This window comes from Budorcas taxicolor, chromosome 11 (genome assembly GCF_023091745.1).
Source record: "Budorcas taxicolor isolate Tak-1 chromosome 11, Takin1.1, whole genome shotgun sequence".
Lineage (NCBI taxonomy): Eukaryota > Metazoa > Chordata > Mammalia > Artiodactyla > Bovidae > Budorcas > Budorcas taxicolor.
This window is the reverse complement of record NC_068920.1, coordinates 11,790,282-11,811,547: the sequence shown is the minus strand read 5'-3', so window position 1 is coordinate 11,811,547 and position 21,266 is coordinate 11,790,282. Positions and strand designations below refer to the sequence as shown.

At 49.8% G+C, this 21,266-nt stretch overlaps 1 protein-coding gene across 1 annotated transcript in view; it reads left to right on the top strand.

Moving 5' to 3' along the window:
* F13A1 (coagulation factor XIII A chain) overlaps positions 1-21,266 on the top strand; it is a 139,915-nt gene that overhangs the window by 99,559 nt on the left and 19,090 nt on the right. Inside the window, exons 9-12 of the mRNA XM_052648391.1 lie at positions 1,441-1,544; positions 3,085-3,173; positions 11,853-12,006; positions 17,342-17,629. Coding sequence (XP_052504351.1) covers positions 1,441-1,544; positions 3,085-3,173; positions 11,853-12,006; positions 17,342-17,629 — 635 coding nt within the window. The remainder of the gene's footprint in view (positions 1-1,440; positions 1,545-3,084; positions 3,174-11,852; positions 12,007-17,341; positions 17,630-21,266) is intronic.

Genomic DNA, 21,266 nt, shown 5'->3' with positions numbered 1-21,266 from the left:
CTGCTGCATGACGTGTGTGTGTGTGTGTGTGTGTGTGCGTGTGGTGTGTTCAGTCACTCAGTCGTGTCCGACTCTGTGACCCCATGGACTCTAGCCAGCCGGGTCGCTCTGTCCATGGGATTCCTCGGGCAAGAATACTGGCGCAGGTTCTTCCTGACCCAGGGATCGAACCAGGGCCTTTCGTGATTGCCGCGTTGGCAGCAGGATTTTTTACCACTAGCTCCACCTGGGAAGCCAGTGCATGGTGGGTGATGCATAGTTAAATAAATGCTTCTGAGCTGAGTCAGTCAAAGATGAGCAGGACTCGGAGAGGGCTGGGAACGTGCACGAATCCCTGACACTGAAGGACACTGAGGAAAGGAAGGCTGGTAGCCGGATCCGAAATTCGTCAGTGCTGTAAACAGAGATGGCTGTAATTGCCTCACACCACCGCTAAACTGCTATTACGATCTGAATATTTTCTGTAGTGCCGACAGGTTAATGTGCTCTCGTTTGTTCCCGTAGTGTCGTATAATTTCAATCTTTCCAAGGATGTAATCACTCTATTCCTGATGATAGCTTATCCCATGTTCTTGCTTCACAGGTTCCACACTAAGTCTGAAAGTTTTGCAGGGCCCTGAGCTCAGGGGTTGCTCACCTCTGACAAAACGTAAAGAGACACTCCCCTCGGCAACCTTTTCTTCTTGTTGGACAGGAAATGGAAATTCGCCACAATGTTATAGTTTCTAGGCGGATGGTCTAAGCCCGTAAACAAAAGCATTTTATTGCTTAATTGTTACAAAAGCTGTGCTTTTTATAAGTCTAATATATATATATGTATATGGAATTCAAAGATATATGTGTTTCGATTTTAATTAACTTGTCTTCTCTACCATGTCTCTTGAGCCCATAGTAAACTCTGTTTCACTAGGCAGCAGACAATGGGTAAGATTGAAACTGTTTAAGGCATTGATTAGAACCTCTCTGTGTGGCCTTTAAGCTGAGGGGGAGAGCCATGTGCCACCATGTGAGTACCCCCCGGGGTACCAGTGGAAATGGACCTGCCCAGGAAACTTGCGTCCAGATCCTCAGTATGTCTCTGGGAGGCTTCCATTTAGCTTAAGCCATTCCAATAATTTATAGGCTTCCGCAGTGGCTCAGCGGTAAAGAACCCGCCTGCAATGCAGGGGACGAAAGAGACACGGGTTTGATCCCTGGGTTGGGAAGATCCCCTGGAGGAAGAAATGGCAACTAGTACAGCAATTATCCTTCAGTTTAAAAAAAAAAATTTAATTTAAAAAAAAAAAAGAAAGAAAGAAATGCAAACCCATCCCAGTATTCTTGCCGGGATTTCCAATTTTTTATAGATAGCATATCCGCAGGATTTTTGGTCCCTTTCTGATTTCCTGGAGCACTGACTGTGACGGAAAGTCTAATCTCACTGGGGTGGTGTTTTCTAAGGAACTACCACTGCTGGAACGAAGCCTGGATGACGAGGCCGGACCTTCCCGTTGGGTTTGGAGGTTGGCAAGTCGTGGACAGCACCCCCCAGGAAAACAGTGATGGTAAGGCTGCAACCTCTCTTCATATTCCTGATCTTTATACTTTGCATCTGATGTGTGGGAAACACGCCTGCCTGGTGGGAACCAATGTCAGCCGTGTGCTTCCTGGACACGCACAGCATCAACCACCCGCCAGTCAGGTTTAATTTCATTTCAATGGCTGTCTTTACTCTGATTACTTTGTAACTTTTAGAGGGGAAAAAAAGCATAAAACTTAACATATATAATTCATCGACTCTTGCTTTGATAAGCAGTTTTGAAGACAAGAGGAAAACTATCTGTGTAAGCACTTTCACTCGGCTATAAAGTATATTTCAGCCCTCCCTGACACACAGTGCTAAGATAGAAGGCGGTGAAGAAAATAACTCAGGAAATAATTACGGGTCATTCTTTAAATTGCTCTCTTTTCAGAACCTGATTTCTTTCCAGGTTGTGTGATTTCTTTCAAAGCTTGAGTATGTGGATACTCATCTTCTAACTTACAAACTCTGCTAAGTAGTGGCAGCTATGACACCCGCCCCCACCTCCAGATTTTTCATAAGCCTCCATTTTCCTTTAATATGATGATAAAAATCAGTGCTATGGGGCACTATTTTTATTTCCCCAGGTATTGATGTAAGAAACTGATGAATTGGCAATTAGATCTGGAATGCATGAAGTGTTAATAATACATCCTTTGATGTACAGCCCTTTGTCTCAAAACACTTACATAACTGTGTCCTGGCCTCTAGTGGATGGAACAGTTCTTAGAGCTGAGATGACCTTCCCGGGTTATAGTCCTCAAATGAGGCTCAAATGGAATTTTACATTTCCTTCCTTTAAAAAAGATATTGATGTCTGCATATACAGATATACACAAACATTCATTACATACTCATGAGGGAACATTAGCACAATACTGGATTTTGAGAGAGAGTTCAGCGCTTCCTGGTGTTCTGGATTATATGTCATGACAAGGTATTTGAGTGACTAATGACAGCTAGCCTCTTAGTAACAAGAGAGAGAGTTGGCAAAAATTCAAAACATTTTGTAAAAGTCGGCTTGGGCCTACTAACTTCCCAAAAGCACGCGGTCCGTGTAGCGTGTCGAGTATCCAGACTCTCCGGTTAAACTTGACATACGCCCACAATGTCTGAAAATGAAAACAAACAACACAAGTCCTGGGAAATGTCACCATTTCCAGTGCTCCAGATGCCGCCTCTAACAGGATAAGCCCTATGTCAGCCGACGGCTCAGCCCCCACACACTTGAGGCTGTTTATAGTTGGAAGAGTAGATGCAGGAATGGTGTGCCCTTTGCTCTGTTCATGACTTTGGTTTGGGGCTTGCAGAAGCATTTCCACCATGTCCCTCCCTGTTGATGGTGCATGTGGGTGACTCACCCATTCTGGCCATGGAAAGAACTGGGGCTGCATTGGTGATGACCTTGAGGCGCGGTTGCCCCTATAACCCGCTCAGGGCTATGACCTATATGCGGACCAGTTCTGTAACTGGAAAGACCCAAAGATGGGGAACTCACACGCTCCTTCCTCTGTGTGGTTCAGGGATGTATCGGTGCGGCCCCGCCTCTGTTCAAGCCATCAAGCACGGCCACGTCTGCTTCCAGTTTGACGCACCCTTCGTTTTTGCAGAGGTGAGTGGAGAGCTGCAGGAAGCGCCTCCTTCCTCCCCAAGCTCTGAACTCATCAGAGAATGAGGCACTGGGCTGTTATGTCTCAATTTCCCAGGAACATGGTGTGTGCTTCCTGTTTACATAGTTAAACATGACAGACACCGTTCCAACCTCCGAGTGCTACATGCTAAATGCAGTTCTTACTTAACATTTTTCTTCCCTTGATGTTCTGAGATTTCCCCACCTGAAAGCAATTGCTTTAGTCACCTTAGCTTAGGTCTCTGTACCCAGGAAGTAGGTACCAACTGCTCCCAAGAAATTAAGTGACGAAGTGAATCACTCAACTAAAAACTGGTAGAGACCATCCGAACTGACATGGGAGAGTGCCCTACTTCACTCTGAGACTAGCCAGTGGCTCACACAAAAGAAAATCCAAACACACCCCGACTGTAATTTTAGTCTGGGAACTCTAGTCCGTTTCCTGCTATTCCAAGCCATCCTCTACCAGAGGGGACAGAGTAAGCTGTTACAATACGGATGGGAGAAAGCAGATCTGGAACAGAGCTCACTGACAGGTGGCTGGGGACACTTTGGGAAGAGGCTGAAATTCTGGAAGAACTGGGTGGAGGCTGGAAGCAGAGAGGGCAGTTCAAAGGTGCCCCAAAGGAAGCTCTGAAAGTCAGAGTAAATGTAACAAGTACCAGGTAACGGAGCAGGCCAGGTGGGAGGCTGCTGGGGGCAAAGGGGAGGAGCAGAGAAACATAAGAGGCTGAGAGGCAAGACTTAGCCCGGGTATGATTTCACCAGTAAGCGCGGTGAAATAATGTCTATCACTAGGTAATCACTTTGCCTGCCATTTGATGCTCTCAGCAACTCTTTAAAATGGGTGTTATAATTCTTCCCATTTTACAGAAAAGAAAAGTGAGGCAAAGAATGATTACAGAACCTTTCCATGATCATCTAACCAATAAAGAGTAGTGGTAAGATTTAAAGCCAGGCAAGCCCAGGTTCAATCTCTGGGTTGGGAAGATCCCCTGGAGCAGGAAATGGCAACCCGTCCAGTATTCTTGCCTGGAAAACTCCATGGACAGAGGAGCCTGGCAGGCTGCAGTCCACAGGGTTGCAAAAAGTCGGATGCGACTGAGCGAAGCACACACGTAGGCACCCAACCTCACGCTGGTAACCACCACATTCTGCTAGTATTCTAGAATGAATACATATGTATTATTAACATCCGTCTAGAACTGTGGGAATTAAGAAGCCCGAGTCCTTAAGAAACTTGATTCCTGATGGAGGTAGTGGTACATAAACACAGCAACATTTTAAAAACTACGATGCAAGTGTTGCTAGGGAACCAAAGGTCAAACGAGTGATGTAGGTGATAAATGACCGGCATTCATGTTAATTGGGAAATATGAGCTCGGACTGCAGCAGAACAGCAGAGGCCACCAGACCCTGTCCTGGGAGAGAGGGTGACCGGGAACAGACACGGACACAGCTGTGTGACGGCCACGGCAGGTCGAGCGGAGCATCACGGAGCCCACGGAGGGGAGGGCCGGGGTTGCTCCCTGGAGGGAGTGGAGCCCGAGCCGAGTCTGGACGCATGACTAGTAGCTATTCAGCTTTCCTGGGGGCTCCGTGGTATCCACCTGCAGTGCGGGAGGTGTGGGTTCAATCCCTGGGTCAGGAAGAGCCCTTGGAGAAGGAAGTGGCAACCCACTCTAGTATTCTTGCCTGGGAAATCTCATGGACAGAGGAGCCTGACAGGCTACAGTCCACAAGGTCACAAAACTGAGTGACTGGGCGTGAGCAGACAAGACAGTATTCAGGCTAAAGAGGTAAGAAAAAAAAAAAAAAAGCCAGAGGACAGGAGGAACTTCAGACGGAGGAGACAACTTGAGCTTTCAAAAGGTACGTGCAGACAATTAAAAACTGTTCAGGAGCTTGCCTGGCAGTCCAGTGGTTAAGACTCGGAGCTTCCAGTGCGAGGGGGTGTGAGTCTGATCCTTCGTCAGGCGGCTAAGATCCCACATGCCCTGCAGCATGGCCAAGAAAACATACAAAATGAAAAATAAAAATGAAAACCACCGAGGCTCACGAACAGGGATGTGTCGGGAGGTGTCAGACGGTGACAGCTGAAGGATCAAGACGTGGGGCGTCCTGACCTGAGAGTGGATACGAGAGGCTTCCCAAGGGGAAGGAGAAGGAACGGAGCCTGTTCAGCCCAGGCTGGAGGGGAAGGCCTCTGGGCGGAAGCCCCGGGGCGGCCGTGACTTCACTCCTCGCCTGAACCGGGTGAAGGACGACAGGCGGGGAAGGAGAAGGCCTTCCTGGGAAATGTCTCGGAAATAAAATAAGAATAATCACGCAGACCCCAAGACCAAACATGTGAGTTACACGAGAGGGATGATGCCTCTTCCACTGCACCTGCCGTTGCAGTTTCTAGAAGCCTTGGGAGAACAGGCAGACTGCATTCGGAATTTTCACCCGCTGGATTTCATTTTGAGATTTCAAGATTTGTGCGTTCCTCCCCAGCTGCCATCTGATCGTTTCCGATGCCACAAGGACTTCTTAACGGGAAATCACTCTAGAACTCACCAAGCCTTGCGCTTGTAGTTTTATTATGCTTTGTTGCTGCAGAGGAGAGAGGAAGACTCCCTCCAGGAGCACAACGCCCAATAGCTGCTAATGCAGACGCTTTCCGCTGTTATTAAATATAGATCAGGGTGTTGGGAGTGTCATCGGGACCCGCAGATGGTAATTACTCCTCTGTCACTCGATGCAGACTTGTCTGACAGCGCATAGGATTTGTTGCTTTGGTGCGGGCTGGGCTCTGGGGCTGAGCCCTTTGTAAGAGATGCTCCAACGGCTTAAAAGTATGGGAGGAGTGAGCATGCTTTTTTCTCAGGGCTCCTGAAGCAGGACTCCATGCGGGGCGTCGTCTGTGCCTTTAATGAGCGCCCACATGGCTCAGGTCCCAGACCACCGTGCTCGCCTCTTCCCGCCTCCTTGCTGCGTCAGCCTGCTTCTCGCCACCGCTGCTACGTCAGCCGGAACGTGCCTGCTCTCGCCTCCCAGCAGGCTGACTTTCTTGGTCACTCTTGACTCATTTCCGGGCCGGATCAGGCCTCATGCTCATGGACTAGCCTTTGGTTTTCTCCCTGAGTGAAAGCAGAAGCCGAAACGAGAACTGTGCACAGGAAGCACCCACCTCTGCGCTCTTCCCATCTCCGGATTTCTTCCTGGGATCGGGGCTTCTTTCTCTGCCCTCCTCCATTCTCTTGCCCTCAGCCCTGCGGTAGGTTTCTTCGGCCTGCTCTGGAGGTTCCCAAAGAGAGCAGAGCAGGTCTCAGCGTCCGGGGCTCCCTTCCTGGTTCCCGGGTCACTAAGCACTCAGGGGCTGGTGCTTCTCCTCTGGCTCAGCTGCTTCTAACTGTTGTCCCCTTCACGTCATCCCGCCAAACTCACACACACTCACACACTCACACAGTCTCACACACAGACACACTCACACATACTCTCACATGCACACACTCACACATACTCTCTCACACACATTCACATGGTCGCACACTTACACACACACAGTCGCATTCACACATACTCTCACATGCACTCACACTCACACAGACACACACACACAGACACATTCACACACACACACTCTCACATACACAGAGACACACACATTCTCTCACACACACAGAGACACATTCACACATACTCTCACACACTCACAGACACACCCACACACACATGCACAAGTACTCTCTCACACACATTCACATGCTCACACACTCACACACACACAGACACATTCACACACTCACACACACACTCTCACACAGACATACACACACACACAGAGACACATTCACACATACTCTCACACACACACACAGACACACATAGTTTCTCACATACTCACACATACTTACACACACTCACACACACACAGACACACACACAGACACACTCACACACAGATACTCTCACACACATTCACATGCTCTCACACACACACACACATACAAACACATTCACACATACTCTCACACACACACAGAAACACAAACACACACACACATACACAGACACATTCACACATGCACACACACTCTCACACAGACACACTCACACAGACACACATACAGTTTCTCACACACACACATACATACACACACACACAGACACAATCACACACACTTACACACACTCACACACAGACATACACGTATTTTCACACATTCACATGCTCGCACAATTACACACACAGACACATTCACACACACACAGTCACACACAGACACATTCACACATACTCTCTGACACACTCACAGTCACACAGACACACACACACTGCCTCACACACTCACACCTTCCCTCCTGGCACCGAGCTGGTTCTTGCAGAAGAAGTGACGGGTCCCTTGGGGTCACCGTCGCCGCCCCATGGCTCCGGCAGCCGCGCCTCCCCTAGTCTGGGGCCGGCAGTTCTCTGCACTCAGACTGTCCAACAGCTCCTCTGCCGATTCTTTGGTCTCAGTTCAAGGTTGTTTATTTCGCTACCGGTTATTAGATGCAGTCCATTTGGGGATATCTCAAAATAATTCACCCGTTCATTCAAATCACATATAAAACTCTGGAATCATCTTGGTTTCTCTTTCTAACCTCCCTTAAGCATTTTGCAAGAAATACCTTCCAGTTATCCCAGATCCAGGCATGCCGGCGCCTCCATCATGACCCTCTGAGCTCTGCACAGCTCTGAGATCTGGGACATCACGTCCTAAGTCATTTCTTCCTCCTTGTTTGCCCCTCTCCAGTTTACTCTCCACAGAGCAGCCAGAATTACCCTTTAAAATGTAAATAAAAACATGCCATTCCCTTGCCCCAAACCTTTGAATGGATTCCCATCACCTTTACCATTAAGCATAAATCTTTTCAAGATTCCATGTGATCTGGCCCCAGGTTTCCCCTCCACCCCCATCCCTTGCTTGTTTCTCTCCAGCCACATAGACCCCGATGCTCTTCTGGAAACACCGAACACACTCTTTTACCAGTCTTTACACAGACCGTTCCTTTGGCCCTGAAAGCTCTTGTCCCACCCTCTGCCTCTCTTTGCATGTTCTGCAGCCTCGCTGCATCCAGGTCTCTGCTCAGCCCACCTCCATAAAGAGACCTCCACTCCCCACATCTCCCACATGAAGCATCCCTACCCATCCCGCTGTTTCTGCTCTTCTCTGACTTAGTGTTATCATTTCCCTCCCTTCTATAGCATAAGTTCCTTGGAGATAGGATCTGCTGGACTCTCGTTGCTGAAAGCAGGGTCTGGCACACAGAAGCCACCAGTAAATACATGAGTGAATAAAAGAAACAAGAGCCTGTGCACGGTGCACTGCTGAGAAGAGGATCTCAGAGAGACGGGGGCCAGATGGCGCCTTCACGTGCGGGCAGTCCTGGTGGGAGAGGAGCTCACATATGCAGCCCAGGGCACACACACAGGAGCCCCTACCGGAAGAAGGAAGGGAAGCACAGGGTGGACGTCTGGCAGTTGTGCCAGGAAGCCTCCCAGACAGGCAGGCACCGACTGCCCCCCAAGCCTGTGAGCCCTGGGAGCACCACCACCTTCCTTGCCCCACCTGCGATGCAGCTACCTCCACCTGGGAACAAACGGACAGAGCAGACTCTGTCCTGGGTCCTGAAAGCAAGGGCCTCCACCGTGAGCGGTGAGAAGTGCACACACCTTTACAGTCCGTGGGCACAGGCGGCAGTTTGCAGAGGGGCCCTTCTAGCCTGAGGACCCGGCCCATCCTAGCTGAGGCCCCCGCGTGCTGAAACATCCAAATACATCCTCGTATTGGTCTTTACACATACTGCTCCTCCTACGAGGAAAGTCAAGTGTTAGTCACTCAGTCATGTCTGACTCTTTCAGACCCCACAGACCGTATAGCCTGCCAGGCTCCTCTGTCCATGGAATTTTCCAGGCAAGAATACTGGAGTGGGTAACCATTTCCTTCTCCAGGGGATCTTCCCGACCCAGGGATGGAACCCAGGTCTCCTGCATTGCAGGCAGATGCTTTACCGTCAGCCACCGGGAAAGCTCTCCCATTACTCCCCACTGCACTTTGGAAGAGCCTGTGTTGTGTGACCATCGCCCTTCAAATCTATGTGCAGGACTAGATGGTCTCTAAGACTCCTTTCCACTCAGAAGAAATTAAACATAGGACGTTCACAGGTGGTTCTGATCTACTTGCCAACCTTGCAAGGAAGGTATAATTAAACCCAGGCTCAGAGACATTCAGTAACTTGCCCGAAATCACACAGCCTGGGTCCAATATTTCTTCCACTTGTGACTGTCCTCCCATGGAGATGCAACTGGTCTTGGATAAACTTTCTAGGCTCCTCGGTGCTTCTCATGTGCAGTCAGGATGGAGAGCCACCACATTAGTGGCTAAGACTGAGAAGAAAGCTTGCAGATGTCTCCTGGAAAGAATCCTTTCCCTCCAGCATGCGCAGAAGTCACTTCATGTGTGAGTTTCTCCTCTCCTTTTCCCACAAGGGCCGGCCTGAGGTTTCAGCTGACAGAATCACTGCTGACCCTGACTTCAGCCACGAGATTAAAAGATGCTTGCTCCCTGGGAGGAAAACTATGATAGAGGTTTTTCACAGACAGTGTATTAAAAAGCAGAGACATCACATTGCTGACAAAGGTCCATATTGTCAAAGCTATGATTTTTCCCATAGTCATGTACAAGTGTGAAAGTTGGGCCATAAAGAAGGCTGAGCGCCGAGGAATTGATGCTTTTGAACTGTGGTGCTGGAGAAGACTCTTGAGAGTCCCTTGAACAGCAAGGAGATTAAGCCAGTCAATCCCAAAGGAAATCAACCCTGAATATTCATTGGGAGGACTGATGCTGAAGCTGAAGCTCCAATACTTTGGCTGCTTGATGGGAAGAGCCTACTCATGGGAAAAGACCCTGATGCTGGGAAAGGTTGAAGGCGAGCAAGAGACGGTGAAAGACGGGGAAGGCTGGTGTTGCAGTCCATGGGGTTGCAGAGTTGGACATGACTTAGCGACTGAAAAACAACGAAAAATTTCCTAAGCTTTGCTCAAAGGAAGACAAGGATCTAGCCACTTCCACATGCAGCCTTGTCTCCCTGGAAAGCTGGAAGCAGCCGTAAGGGCTGTTGATTAAGAAGAGCTTTGTCATCATTGCTGCTGTCTCTTGCAGCTGAGGAGGGAGCAGTCTATGCCTGCGTGGCCTCCTCCGGGGGAAGCTTGAAGCTCTCAGGAAGCTCATTTAAAGTTTCCTTAAACTTTTTTGCCCAAAATGAGAAATACTCCTTAGGTGTCTGCTCTGTCTGCTCCCGTCCTGATTCCTGATTGGACTTCAGTCTTTCATGCCATGTGCCAAGTACCGCCAAGCCCTGGGCACTGCCTGGAGGAGCAGGGCCCACGCCTTCATCCTCAGAAATCTGAGGCAGTGCAGGACCACCCAGACCCCACTGGGACCTCTACTGCGTGGTGCGGTGGTCCTGGGGGGTGAGGCAGGAGAGGCGGTGTCCTGTGATAATCCAGCAAACAAATATGGGCCCCCCCAGCGGGAAGGTCAGGCTGTGTGCTCAGACCACCCTGGGTGAAGATCAGGGCCTGTGCAATGCCCACCCAGGGGAAGAGTCGGGGCGTGTGCCATGGGCCTGCACCCACCCACGTGTGCACTTCTTCTCCACCACCTCCCCGTGTCTGTGTGACCACAAACACTCTGCTGACCCTCTGACTCGTAGCGCCTCATCTATAAAGCAGAGATAATAGGACCTACTCACAGGATTGTTGTGGTGGGGTTTAAATTAAATCATTTAAAACGTCCTGAAACACTATGGGTCAATAAATGTTGATTGCTTACTTTCCCCTGGGCAGAAATCAGACTTCTTGTAAATTCGGAAATTTGTGAGAAAGTAGAGAAAAGTTGCTCTCTTAAACCTCATCTTTAACCTCATCAAGTTTCCCAATACCTGGTAATGATCGTTGCATTTTACTTGATTTTGATGTTTACTAATCTAAGTGAGAATCATATCCACATAGATTTTACCTCGCTCAGTCCCAAAGTGTTCCTACGAAACTGGAAGAGCCAGTGTAATCATTTTCATTTTCTGGAAGCAGGAATGAGGTTCTGAGGGTAAGGTGTGTACTTTCTAACAGCACACACCCGAGATCAGAGCCCACATTCCCTGCAGTTGATCCCATGCATTGTAGCTGCTGGTCTTTCTGCCTATCACAGGCTTCCTTCTCTCTGTTTATTTAATTATTTTAAGCTTTAATGGGGTAAAATTGATATTCAGAATGCAGACATTTAATGTATACATCTTGATGGGTTTGAACATACGCATATACCCGGAAAAAAAAAATTTCCCAGAAGCCACCCAGCTGACTGCCTCTCCTCTCTAGAAGTAGGTCACTCCATTACTGTCAGCTTAAAAGAAGCTCGAGAAAGAGAGTAACAGACAGGGCGCTTTCTGTTCTGCCTTAGGAGGTAGAATTTGCCAGCAAGAAAAAGGAGTGAAAGAAAAGGTTGGTGCTTGAAATGACTTAGCGCGGTGGATAATGTCACCTGCAGGGCTCTTAGACGCTACACTGTTGAGAGTTAGAGATTTTGGTGACGAGGACATTTGATGATGGCTAATGGCCTCCTCTCCTGTTTTTAGGTCAACAGTGACCTTGTTTACATTACAGCTAAGAAAGATGGCACTCATGTGGTTGAAACCCTTGATACCACCCACATTGGGAAATTAATTGTGACCAAAGAAATTGGAGGAGATGGCATAAAGGACATCACGGACACCTACAAATTCCAGGAAGGTAAGCTGCTGCAGTCGCACGAGGATCTCTCTGCCCGCGTCACTGTGAGAGTCACCGTCCCCGTGAAATGCGTCCCGGAGAAGGCGTGGCCTTTCGCGGCATTCCAAAGTTAGAACCCGAGCAACTACGCCTCACACCCACAATGCTTCATTTCGTTTTTGTTTTACTTGTTGTTTGCTTTGAGGAGAATTCCCCTTTAGTGGCTTCTGAAATGATTGGTTTAAAGTCACATCTATTTTAACAGAATATAGAATGCATTCTTATTCATAAAAATATGAAAGAATCTTAATTTTAATCTTAATAGAAATCATTACATAACTAATGTAATTTTAGTTCAATGATGAATTTTAAATAACTATTCACAGTTGTTTTCTCTTGGTGTTGTTTAGTCGCTAAGTTGTGTTTGACTCTTTGCGACCCCGTGGACTGTAGCCCACCGGACTCCTCTGTCTATGAGATTCTCCAGGCAAGAAGACTGGAGTGAGTAGCCATTTCCTCCTCCAGGGGATCTTCCCGACCCAGGGATGGAACCCACGTCTCCTGCATTGTCAGGCAGATTCTTTACCACTGAGCCACCTGGGAAGCCCTCACATTTGTTTAGAACCTTGCAAGCTTTCTTCACATGCATTGTTTCATTGAAGTATCTTGGAAATTCCTTGATAGGAAGTATAGGGAGTATAAATGGAGGCAGATAATATAAAATGAATAGGCCATGACAACTTCACTAATTCAGGCCAATTAGGTCGAAGTCCTGCTTCAACCATAAAGCAATGCTAGGGTGGTTTTGTTAACCTTTGGTGTGCAGAGTCTCACGCAGCACAGCTGAGTCCAGCCCCGTCTCAGTCACTGCTGAGTGTCTACTGTGCGCCTGAAACTGGGCTTGGTACTGGGCACCCCCACAGTGAGAAGGACCCAGCTTCTGTTTCTGGCCAAACCATATGTTCATTCTGCTGAGGGGGCTTTGGAAACAAAAAGGGACGCTCAGTCCAACCAGGAGATTCAGAAAAAGCAAAGCCCGATCAGAGAAGTCACGGACCTCAGTTAAAAGAAGCAGGACTCAGGCTTCTAGAAAATGGGAACATGATAAAGGCATGGGGTGTGAAGCAGCAAGTGTGTTTAGGGTCCTGCAGTTAAAGAATCCACCCACAATGCAGGAGACTCGGGTTCGATCCCTGGGTCAGGAAGATCCTCTGGAGAAGGAAATGGCAACCCACTCCAGTATTCTTGCCTGGAAAATCTCATGGACAGAGAAGCGAGGCGGCCACAGTCCATGAGGTTGCAAAAAAGTCGACATGACTTAGCAACTAAACAACAAGGCGTTACTAATGCACCAGGCTCAGAGCGCCCAGAGGCTGGAGCGCAAGTTCCCCAAGGTCGGTGGTGGACAGGAGGTGAAGGAGCTTGGGGGTCTTGATGGGGACATGGAATATATGTTACCAATGATTCACCACCAGAGCTTCTTAGAAATGGCATTTATTTTAGTGAATGGATAAAAAATGAAGAGTAATTAGCGTATACCTAAATATTCATCAGTATTCCTGAAATGCTGAGTGCAGAATGCGTTTTAAATATTTTAGATCCTCTCCCTACTCTTGTTTACAAAAGCAATTTGCACTATAAAGAGAAAGTTTGCTGAATTGAGAACTCTTCTGCATAGTATTAGAAATTCAGGATTTGTGTCACCTGAAGCAGTGAATTTGTGCTGTGCTCCTGAAATGGTTAGTTCTTCTCTTCTGCTGGCTTTCATTCACTGCACAACAGATACAAAAGATTTTTTCTTTTGGACATTTTTTTTTCTAAAAAGAGTGTTTTTAAAAACATAAACACAGTGAAACAGAACAGATGAGCAATGCCCTTTTGTGATAGAGTGTCAGGCGAAAAGGTTCGGAAAGGAAAAGCAGCCCACGAAAGAAGTGAAAGAAACTGGCTGCAACATTCACTCATTCATTCTTCCTTCCAGCAACTTGCTGTTAACCACCCACCATGTTCCCAACACTGTGTCCTCCTGGAGACTCCCACAGCCCTGTCTCGCCATCTAAGGGAGAGACAGGCGGGAAGTGAGCCCCTACCTTGCCGGGTGGAGGGTGCCCAGGACAGGGGTGGATGAACAGATGCCCGGGGACCATGGGGGACGTTAGCAGTGGACTATATTCCTTGTGTTGTACGCATATCCTTGTAGCTTATTTTACGCATAATGGTTTGGACTTTTTAATCTCCTGCCCCATGCTGCCCCTCCCCCTCCTAGTTGTCACAAAGCAACAAGTACTGGGAAAAGGAAAGAAGACCAGGTCATGTGTTAGTGAGAGACGAGGGGGCCGGGGTCATGGAATTAGGGGGCACCCTGCGAAGCTGACATTTGAGCTAAGATCCAAACGATGAGAAGAGGCTTTGTCAGACATAAAGAGGACTCTCATGACACCCAGGTCACGAGGAGGTGGTTTTGACCTTGGTTCTGGGCCACAGGAGAGCTGTAGGAAACGGGATCTGGCTCTAGATCATTCCCTCAGCCCCCAGCTCACGGCCCTGCATTATGTGCGATTTCAGAGCACAGAACAGAGCTGCAGAGAGCAGGCGTTCTGCCCGACTGGGGAGGCCCTGCGACTCCTGCCTCCTCCCTGGGCCTGCGCTTCCTGGCAACGCCAGCCTGCCTCGCTGCTCACGGGGACGAGCTGGTCCCCAGAAAGAAGCCAGAGCTTCCTCCATCCGTGACCCACAGTGAAGTCCCTCCTGGTGCCCGAAGCGTCCGCCGCCCCCCCACCCCACTCGGTCGGCTCAGCCCTTCCCCGTAGAGGCAGCTCTCTGCCCAAGACCACGCTCCCACTGCTGGTGCTCACCTCCTGCGTTCTGCCTAAATGCGCATTTGGTGCCCGTCCAAAGCGATAATCATTAATGCTCTCTGTCTTGGGGAGCTCTCTGCCAGATGCTTTCTGCTAAAATACTTCACTGCACTTTGCTTGTCACGGCCCCTCTTCCCTTTAGAATTATCTCCCTCTTATCGATTGTAAACATGTGCCCTAGCCAATGCTTGTCCTGGACCAGTTGTTTCTGGCTCATTCTTGCAGTCTTGACAAGCAGGGAAATTACTAACACACACACACACACACACACACACGGAGAGAAATACACATTCACTTGGTTGGCAACACCTGCTGGCATTTTCTCTGTCTCTGAAAGATCCTGGAATCTTCCGATTCTTTTGCACGTCCTGCCTCTAAACCACCCACCAACCCTGCCACACAAGGAAACTGATGGTAGTAATGGCGCCTGCTTTGCAGAGTCGTTCTGAGGATTAGATGAGATAATACACAATGCACACTTGCCACGACACTCGTCACAGTTGCTGTTGTTCAGCCACTAAGTGGTGCCTGACTCTTTGTGACCCCACGGACTGCAGCATGCAGGCCTCCCTGTCCCTCACCGTCTCCCAGAGTTTGCTCAAACTCATGGCCATCAAGTTGGTGATGCCATCCAACCATCTCACCCGTGCCGTCCCCTTCTCCTCCTGCCTTCAATCTTTCCCAGCATCAGGGTCTTTTCCAATGAGTCGGCTCTTCATATCAGGTGGCCAAGGGGTTGGCGCTTCAGCTTCAGCATTAGTCCTTCCAGTGAATATTCAGAGTTGATTTCCTTTAGGATTGACTGGTTTGATCTTGTTGCAGTCCAAGGGACTCTCAAGAGTCTTCTCCAACACCACAGTTCAAAAGCATCAATTCTTCAATGCTCAGCTTCTTCATGGCCCAGCTCTCACATCCATGCATGGCTACTAGAAAAACCATAGCTTTGACTAGACGGACCTTTGTCTGCAAAGTGCTGTCTCTGCTACCTGTCAGGGTTAGCTCTTAATGATAACTGTTATCATCATTGATTGACCTCTTCATCTCTGTTGCATTTCATTGTTAAGTCAAGTGGGAGAACACAGCTTAAAAGTTAATGTAACTATAAACGTCAGCATTTTTATTTCACAGTGAGTCTTCTTTTGCTAGCCACTGGCAGGACTAGCTTTTGGTTTTGGTTTTTCTAGGTTTGTATTATTTATTTAGGCATCTTCATTGCTGTGCACAGGCTTTCTCCAGTTGCAGAGAGCAGGGGCTCCTCTCTTAGCTGTGGCCTCTCCTGTTCTGAAGCGGAGGCTGTAGCACATGGATTCAGCAGTGTGGCACACAGGCTTAGTTGCTCCAAGGCGTGTGGAATCCTCCCAACCCAGGGATCGAATTCACGTCTTCTGCATTGGGGTGTGAATTCTTATCCACTGAGCCAGCAGGGAAGCCCCAAGATGAGTTTCTACAAGCCAAAGAATTTGCCTCTGTGTCACACATGCACTGAGATACATCCAGAGGAAGGCAGACAGTAAAGAGTATTGAGGAGGGTCAGCCCAGCCGGGAGTCACCAGCAGCAGCCCTGAGCCCGCCGTGTACCTTCTCAGCTCCCCACGTGCATAGAGCCACTTTGTGATTCTTCCATCTCTCACTTTGTTGCCATCTCTCCCACCGCCACCACTTTGGAAACCCTACTTAAGACATTTTCCTATAAACAGCACACACGTCTCAAACTCCCCCACCAGATACCAAAAGATGTCCCTCAAAAAAGGTGTATTCGGTGTCAGATGAGTTTGGGAAACCTTGTGTGAAAGTAAATAATTCTCAAGATGTCCCTGGTGGTCCAGTGGGTTAAGACTCTGCCTTCCATTGCAGGGGTGAGGGTTCGATTCTTGGTCGGGGAGCTGAGATCTCACGTGCCTCGGGGCCAAAAATCAAAACATTAAACAGAAGCAATATTGTAAGAAATTCAGTAAAGACTTTAAAGGGGTCCACATTTTTAAAAAATAGCCTTAAAATAATCAGCCAGGGGGCGGGTCAGCAGAAGCACGTGGGAGAGGCCCAGGCGGAAGGAGACACGAGGAAGAGAGATCTCGCCGGGCAGACCCCCGAATGGGAGAAAACTCCTGTTGTAGACGGCAAGAGGCAAGATGCAACTCCTCCAGCTGCGTGGCTAGGAATCTGGGAGGGAAACAAATAGATTCCACAGTGTGAGAGTTAGGTTCTGCCTGATGAGCCCTGAAACAGTGGCCGTGGAAAAACAACCCGTAGAGTAAGCTCTGTAGCAACCTCTGTTCAGGTAGATCGAACCCAGCAGTCCGGGCAGGTTGACTCTCCGGGAACTTGACTTTGCAGAATTCATGACATAGGATGATGAAGATCCCCATAAAGGGAAGGCGTGTGGCTTGCAGAGGCAACCCAGCAAGTCCAGCACGTGCCCCCGCAGCCCTCTCTTCATTAGGGCGACTTTCTCGTGGGTGGCTGGTGTTCCTTTGTCCTCATCTCTGCACCTCTCCTAGGTCAAGAAGAAGAGAGGCTGGCCCTGGAAACCGCCCTGATGTATGGGGCCAAAAAGGCCCGCAACACAGAGGGCGTCCTCAGATCCAGGTCTGATGTCCACATGAACTTCGAAGTAGAGAACGCCGTGCTGGGCAGGGACTTGAAGGTGATCATCACCTTCCGGAACAACGGCTCCACGCGCTACACTGTCGCAGCCTATCTCTCCGGCAACATCAGCTTCTACACTGGGGTCTCCAAGGCGGAATTCAAGAACGAGACCTTCAGTGTGACCCTGGAGCCCTTGTCCTGTAAGTTGACAGGGGGGGTCTGCTCCCTCCAGGATGTGGGAAGAACACCGCACCCACCACGGGTTGTTGATTCACCCCACCACCGCGCCCCCCCTCCCCGACACACACACAAACCTTTATTTAGTGCCTGTGAGTCCAGATATTATTTTGTGCTGGAGACACAGCAGAGTTGCTCTTGGAGTTGATGGTCTCCTGGAGGAAAGATGGGGCCTGGACAGGAAACAAGCGAACAAGCGAACATACACGGTTCTGTGTGGAACAGGAAAACACGAAGCGGGGTAAGGAAGACAAGAAGTGCCGGTAAGGGGCGGGTGGCCAGGGAAAGCCTCTCTGACAGGGTGACGTTTCACAGAAACCGAACAGAAGGGAAAGAGCTTTCCAGCCAGAAAAAACAAAAGAGAGAAGGCCCTGAGGCCAGGGCTTGTGTGCTGTGTTCATGAGCAGCAAGGGGATGAGGGTCGGGAACACAGGCATCAAGAGAAGGACGGGGGCTACCAACCAGGCAAACACCTGCAGGACTCTGTGAGCACTTCGGTTTTGATTCCAGGGAGCTGCAGGGCCTCTAGAGGGTTTTGAGAAGAAGCGTGCCCTGGCCAACTTGGGTTTGAAAGATCACTCTGGCTGCTGTGTTGAGAACAGACCACGGGGGCGTGGAGCTGAGCTTTCGGAGCAGTTGCGATGCTCTTGCTACAGTTCCGAGAGAGACGGTGGTGAGGGTGAGCGAGGCGCTGAGAGCCGTCCGGTCTGCGCGTGTTCCGAAGGCCGAGCTCTCAGGACCGGCTGACCGGTTGGGTGCGTGACGTGAGAGAAGGAGGCTGTGGAGGAGACTAAACGAGATGGTATATACGGAAGGCTTCCCACGGGTAGGCTGCCAGTACGTGCTAACTTTCAACATGTTCACACTTCGGGAAACCGAGGCCAGAAAAGGTGAGCGGACGGGTTCGAGGCCACACATAGAGTACCAGAAGGCTCACGCCATTCAGGCAGGGATGGTGAGCCAGCTCCAGGCATCCCCGGGCCCTAAGGGGGCTAGTTCCTGTTGCCTGGGGTCCCGCGACCCCTCAGTCCCCCAGACCAGGAACTGTACACCGTCCTCTCCTGACCACTAGAGTTCCACCTCTCAGGCTTCTTCCCCTCCTCTCCCTGACCCAGCAAAAGCGTGAGCTCACCTGAGCTAGCAGACAAGAACGGCATGAGAGCTCAGCCGCCTCAGCCATCCAGCCCGGGATGTGGGGCTGGACTCAGTATCAGCACAGCTCCCACCACTCAGCCCGCCCCAGGCTTGTCCTGAGTAACCTGGAGGGAGTCGGAGGCTGTTTTTCGCTTTACCCTGCAAGCAGGGGCACTAACTGCATGCAAGAAACTGCCCGTTGCAACTGAAACTGCATTGCAGCGGATTGCCCAAGCCACAGGATTTAGACCTGGAAGCAGGTCAGGGTACAGCCTGTTGTCGGAGGGTCTATTGCAGAGAAAGTTTTCCAAGTAAAACAGGAGCCATATCTTCCAGACTGATGATTAAAGGGGATGTGTGAGCTAGAATCAGCTGGGAAGATGTGAATAACTTAAACCTTTCAGTATCTTCCAGGGTGCTATGCCTTCCACTCGGCTATATTTAGTTTTCTTTGCATTTTTGGAAAAGAGACGAGGCAGCCCCTGTCTGTGTCTCCCTTGGCTTTCCCCAGACACCGTCAATGGTGCTGGCAGGATCCCAGCTCCACCACTCAGAATGAAAACCTATTCTTTCTCTTGCCGCGTTTAATAAACTTTATCTAGAACAATTTCTTGTGCAGTGGCAAAACACAGCACTTACATAATGTACTATTTTAGGAGCCTGGTCTCTGGGGCTCAGAAGCACAGCCCAGTTTCTTCAGTGCTGAGATTTAGAGGATATTCCACCTCAGAGAATAAAGAGACCCGAGGCCAACAGGATCAAGGCAGAGCAAGTCTCTGTAAAGTTGTCAGGCACATCTTAGCAGCCTAGACATCCCGGTGGTCAAACACGGCCCTCTAGAAATACCAGAGGATGTCCATTATTATTATTGTTATTACGGGAAGCTGCTAGAGGTAAAATGCATGTTGAAGGCCGCTCACTTTGCTTCCCCATCTGGCCCATCTGGCCAAGTGGAAACAGGTCCCACGTGCTCATCTGAGATTGTCTCCAACTGAGGGAGAGAGTGTTAGTCTTCTGGATAAGTCACTGCCCCGGGAGCCATGGGGAGAGCAGCGTCCATGCTCAGACGCAAAGAGGCAATAGGTGTGCGTCACCCACAAAGGCAGAATTGGAGGGTCAAAGTCAAGGCAAGTTCACGGATTCAAAAGGCGGCCCTCAGTAAGATAGGATGGCTCCAGGAAGCAGGCTGAGTTGTTGACTGCTTGTCCAGGGCAGACCAGTGCCTTCTAATAACTCTGTGTAGCCTATGGCTGACTCTCAGCCCGGGCACTGTGCCCTTTCAGGCCTGACCGTCGTGTGGCTGCCAGGTGCGTGGTCGGATGTTTAGCGGCATAGATGGGCTTCCCTGATGGCTCAGATGGTAAAGAACCCACCTGCCAATGCAGGAGACACAGGTTCGATCCCTGGGTCAGGAAGATCCCCTAAAGAAGGGCATGACAACCCACTCCAGTATTCTCACCTGGGAAATCCCATGGACAGAGGAGCCTGGCGGGCTACAGTCTGTGGGCTCGCAATGAGTTGGACACTGAACATGAGCAGCTAAGCCCCTGGTCTCTACCCAGGAGATACCAGCATCTCCCACCCAGCAGTGACAACCTCAAAGGTCTCCAGTCATTATCAAACATTCCCTGGGGGCAAAACACGCCCTGCCACACACACACCATTGACAACCACTGGTCCAGATGACCATCCTTCCCATTTCACCAGGAACTGCGTGTGTTCCGGGGACAGGACTTTCAGTTTCAAAACTGAGACCATCCAAGTCCACTCAAGTCTGCCCTAACACCCCATCTCCTGCTAGAACCCCTCCTGGGACTTCAGGGGCCTTTCAGCCTGGAAGATGCATCATCTCATCACTGTATTCAAATATAGATTCTGATTCCCTAGACAGGCTTGGGGCCAACAACCAGTATCTGCAACCAGCTCCCAGGAGGCAGAGCTCCTGCTGGTCTGCAGGCCATAGCCTAGCTACAGGGACCTGGGTTAGGAGGCCCACCCAACCTTCCACTGAACTGAGGTTCTTAGAGGGCTAATTCCAAGGGGTGAAGGGCCCCCCAGTTGTCAAGCAGTGCTTCTCAGGCCCCCTGTACATAAGGGTCAGCTACAGAATGGTCAAACAAGACCTAGACCCCAAACCTCCAAGACTCTCATTGAGTTGGTCTGGGGTGGGATCCAGCAGGGTAGGTTCTTAAATGTCCCCCAGCAACTGCAAGGTGGAGCCAAGACTGGGCCGTCTCAGCGCCCAGTCCTCCATGCATAAACCTTGAAGCAGCTGGTGGGCACAGCCTGGCGCTCCACCGCCTGGGCACCCACAAGGCAGGAGGCCTCCCTGTGCCCTGATCGGTGCTCACCCCACACAGCCTTCCGGCCCCGGGTCCAGTTCACCCGCTCACAATGGGGGGCCAATGAGAAGATACATGTATATATACACGAGACATGCGCATATAACACCCTGCACTTAACTAC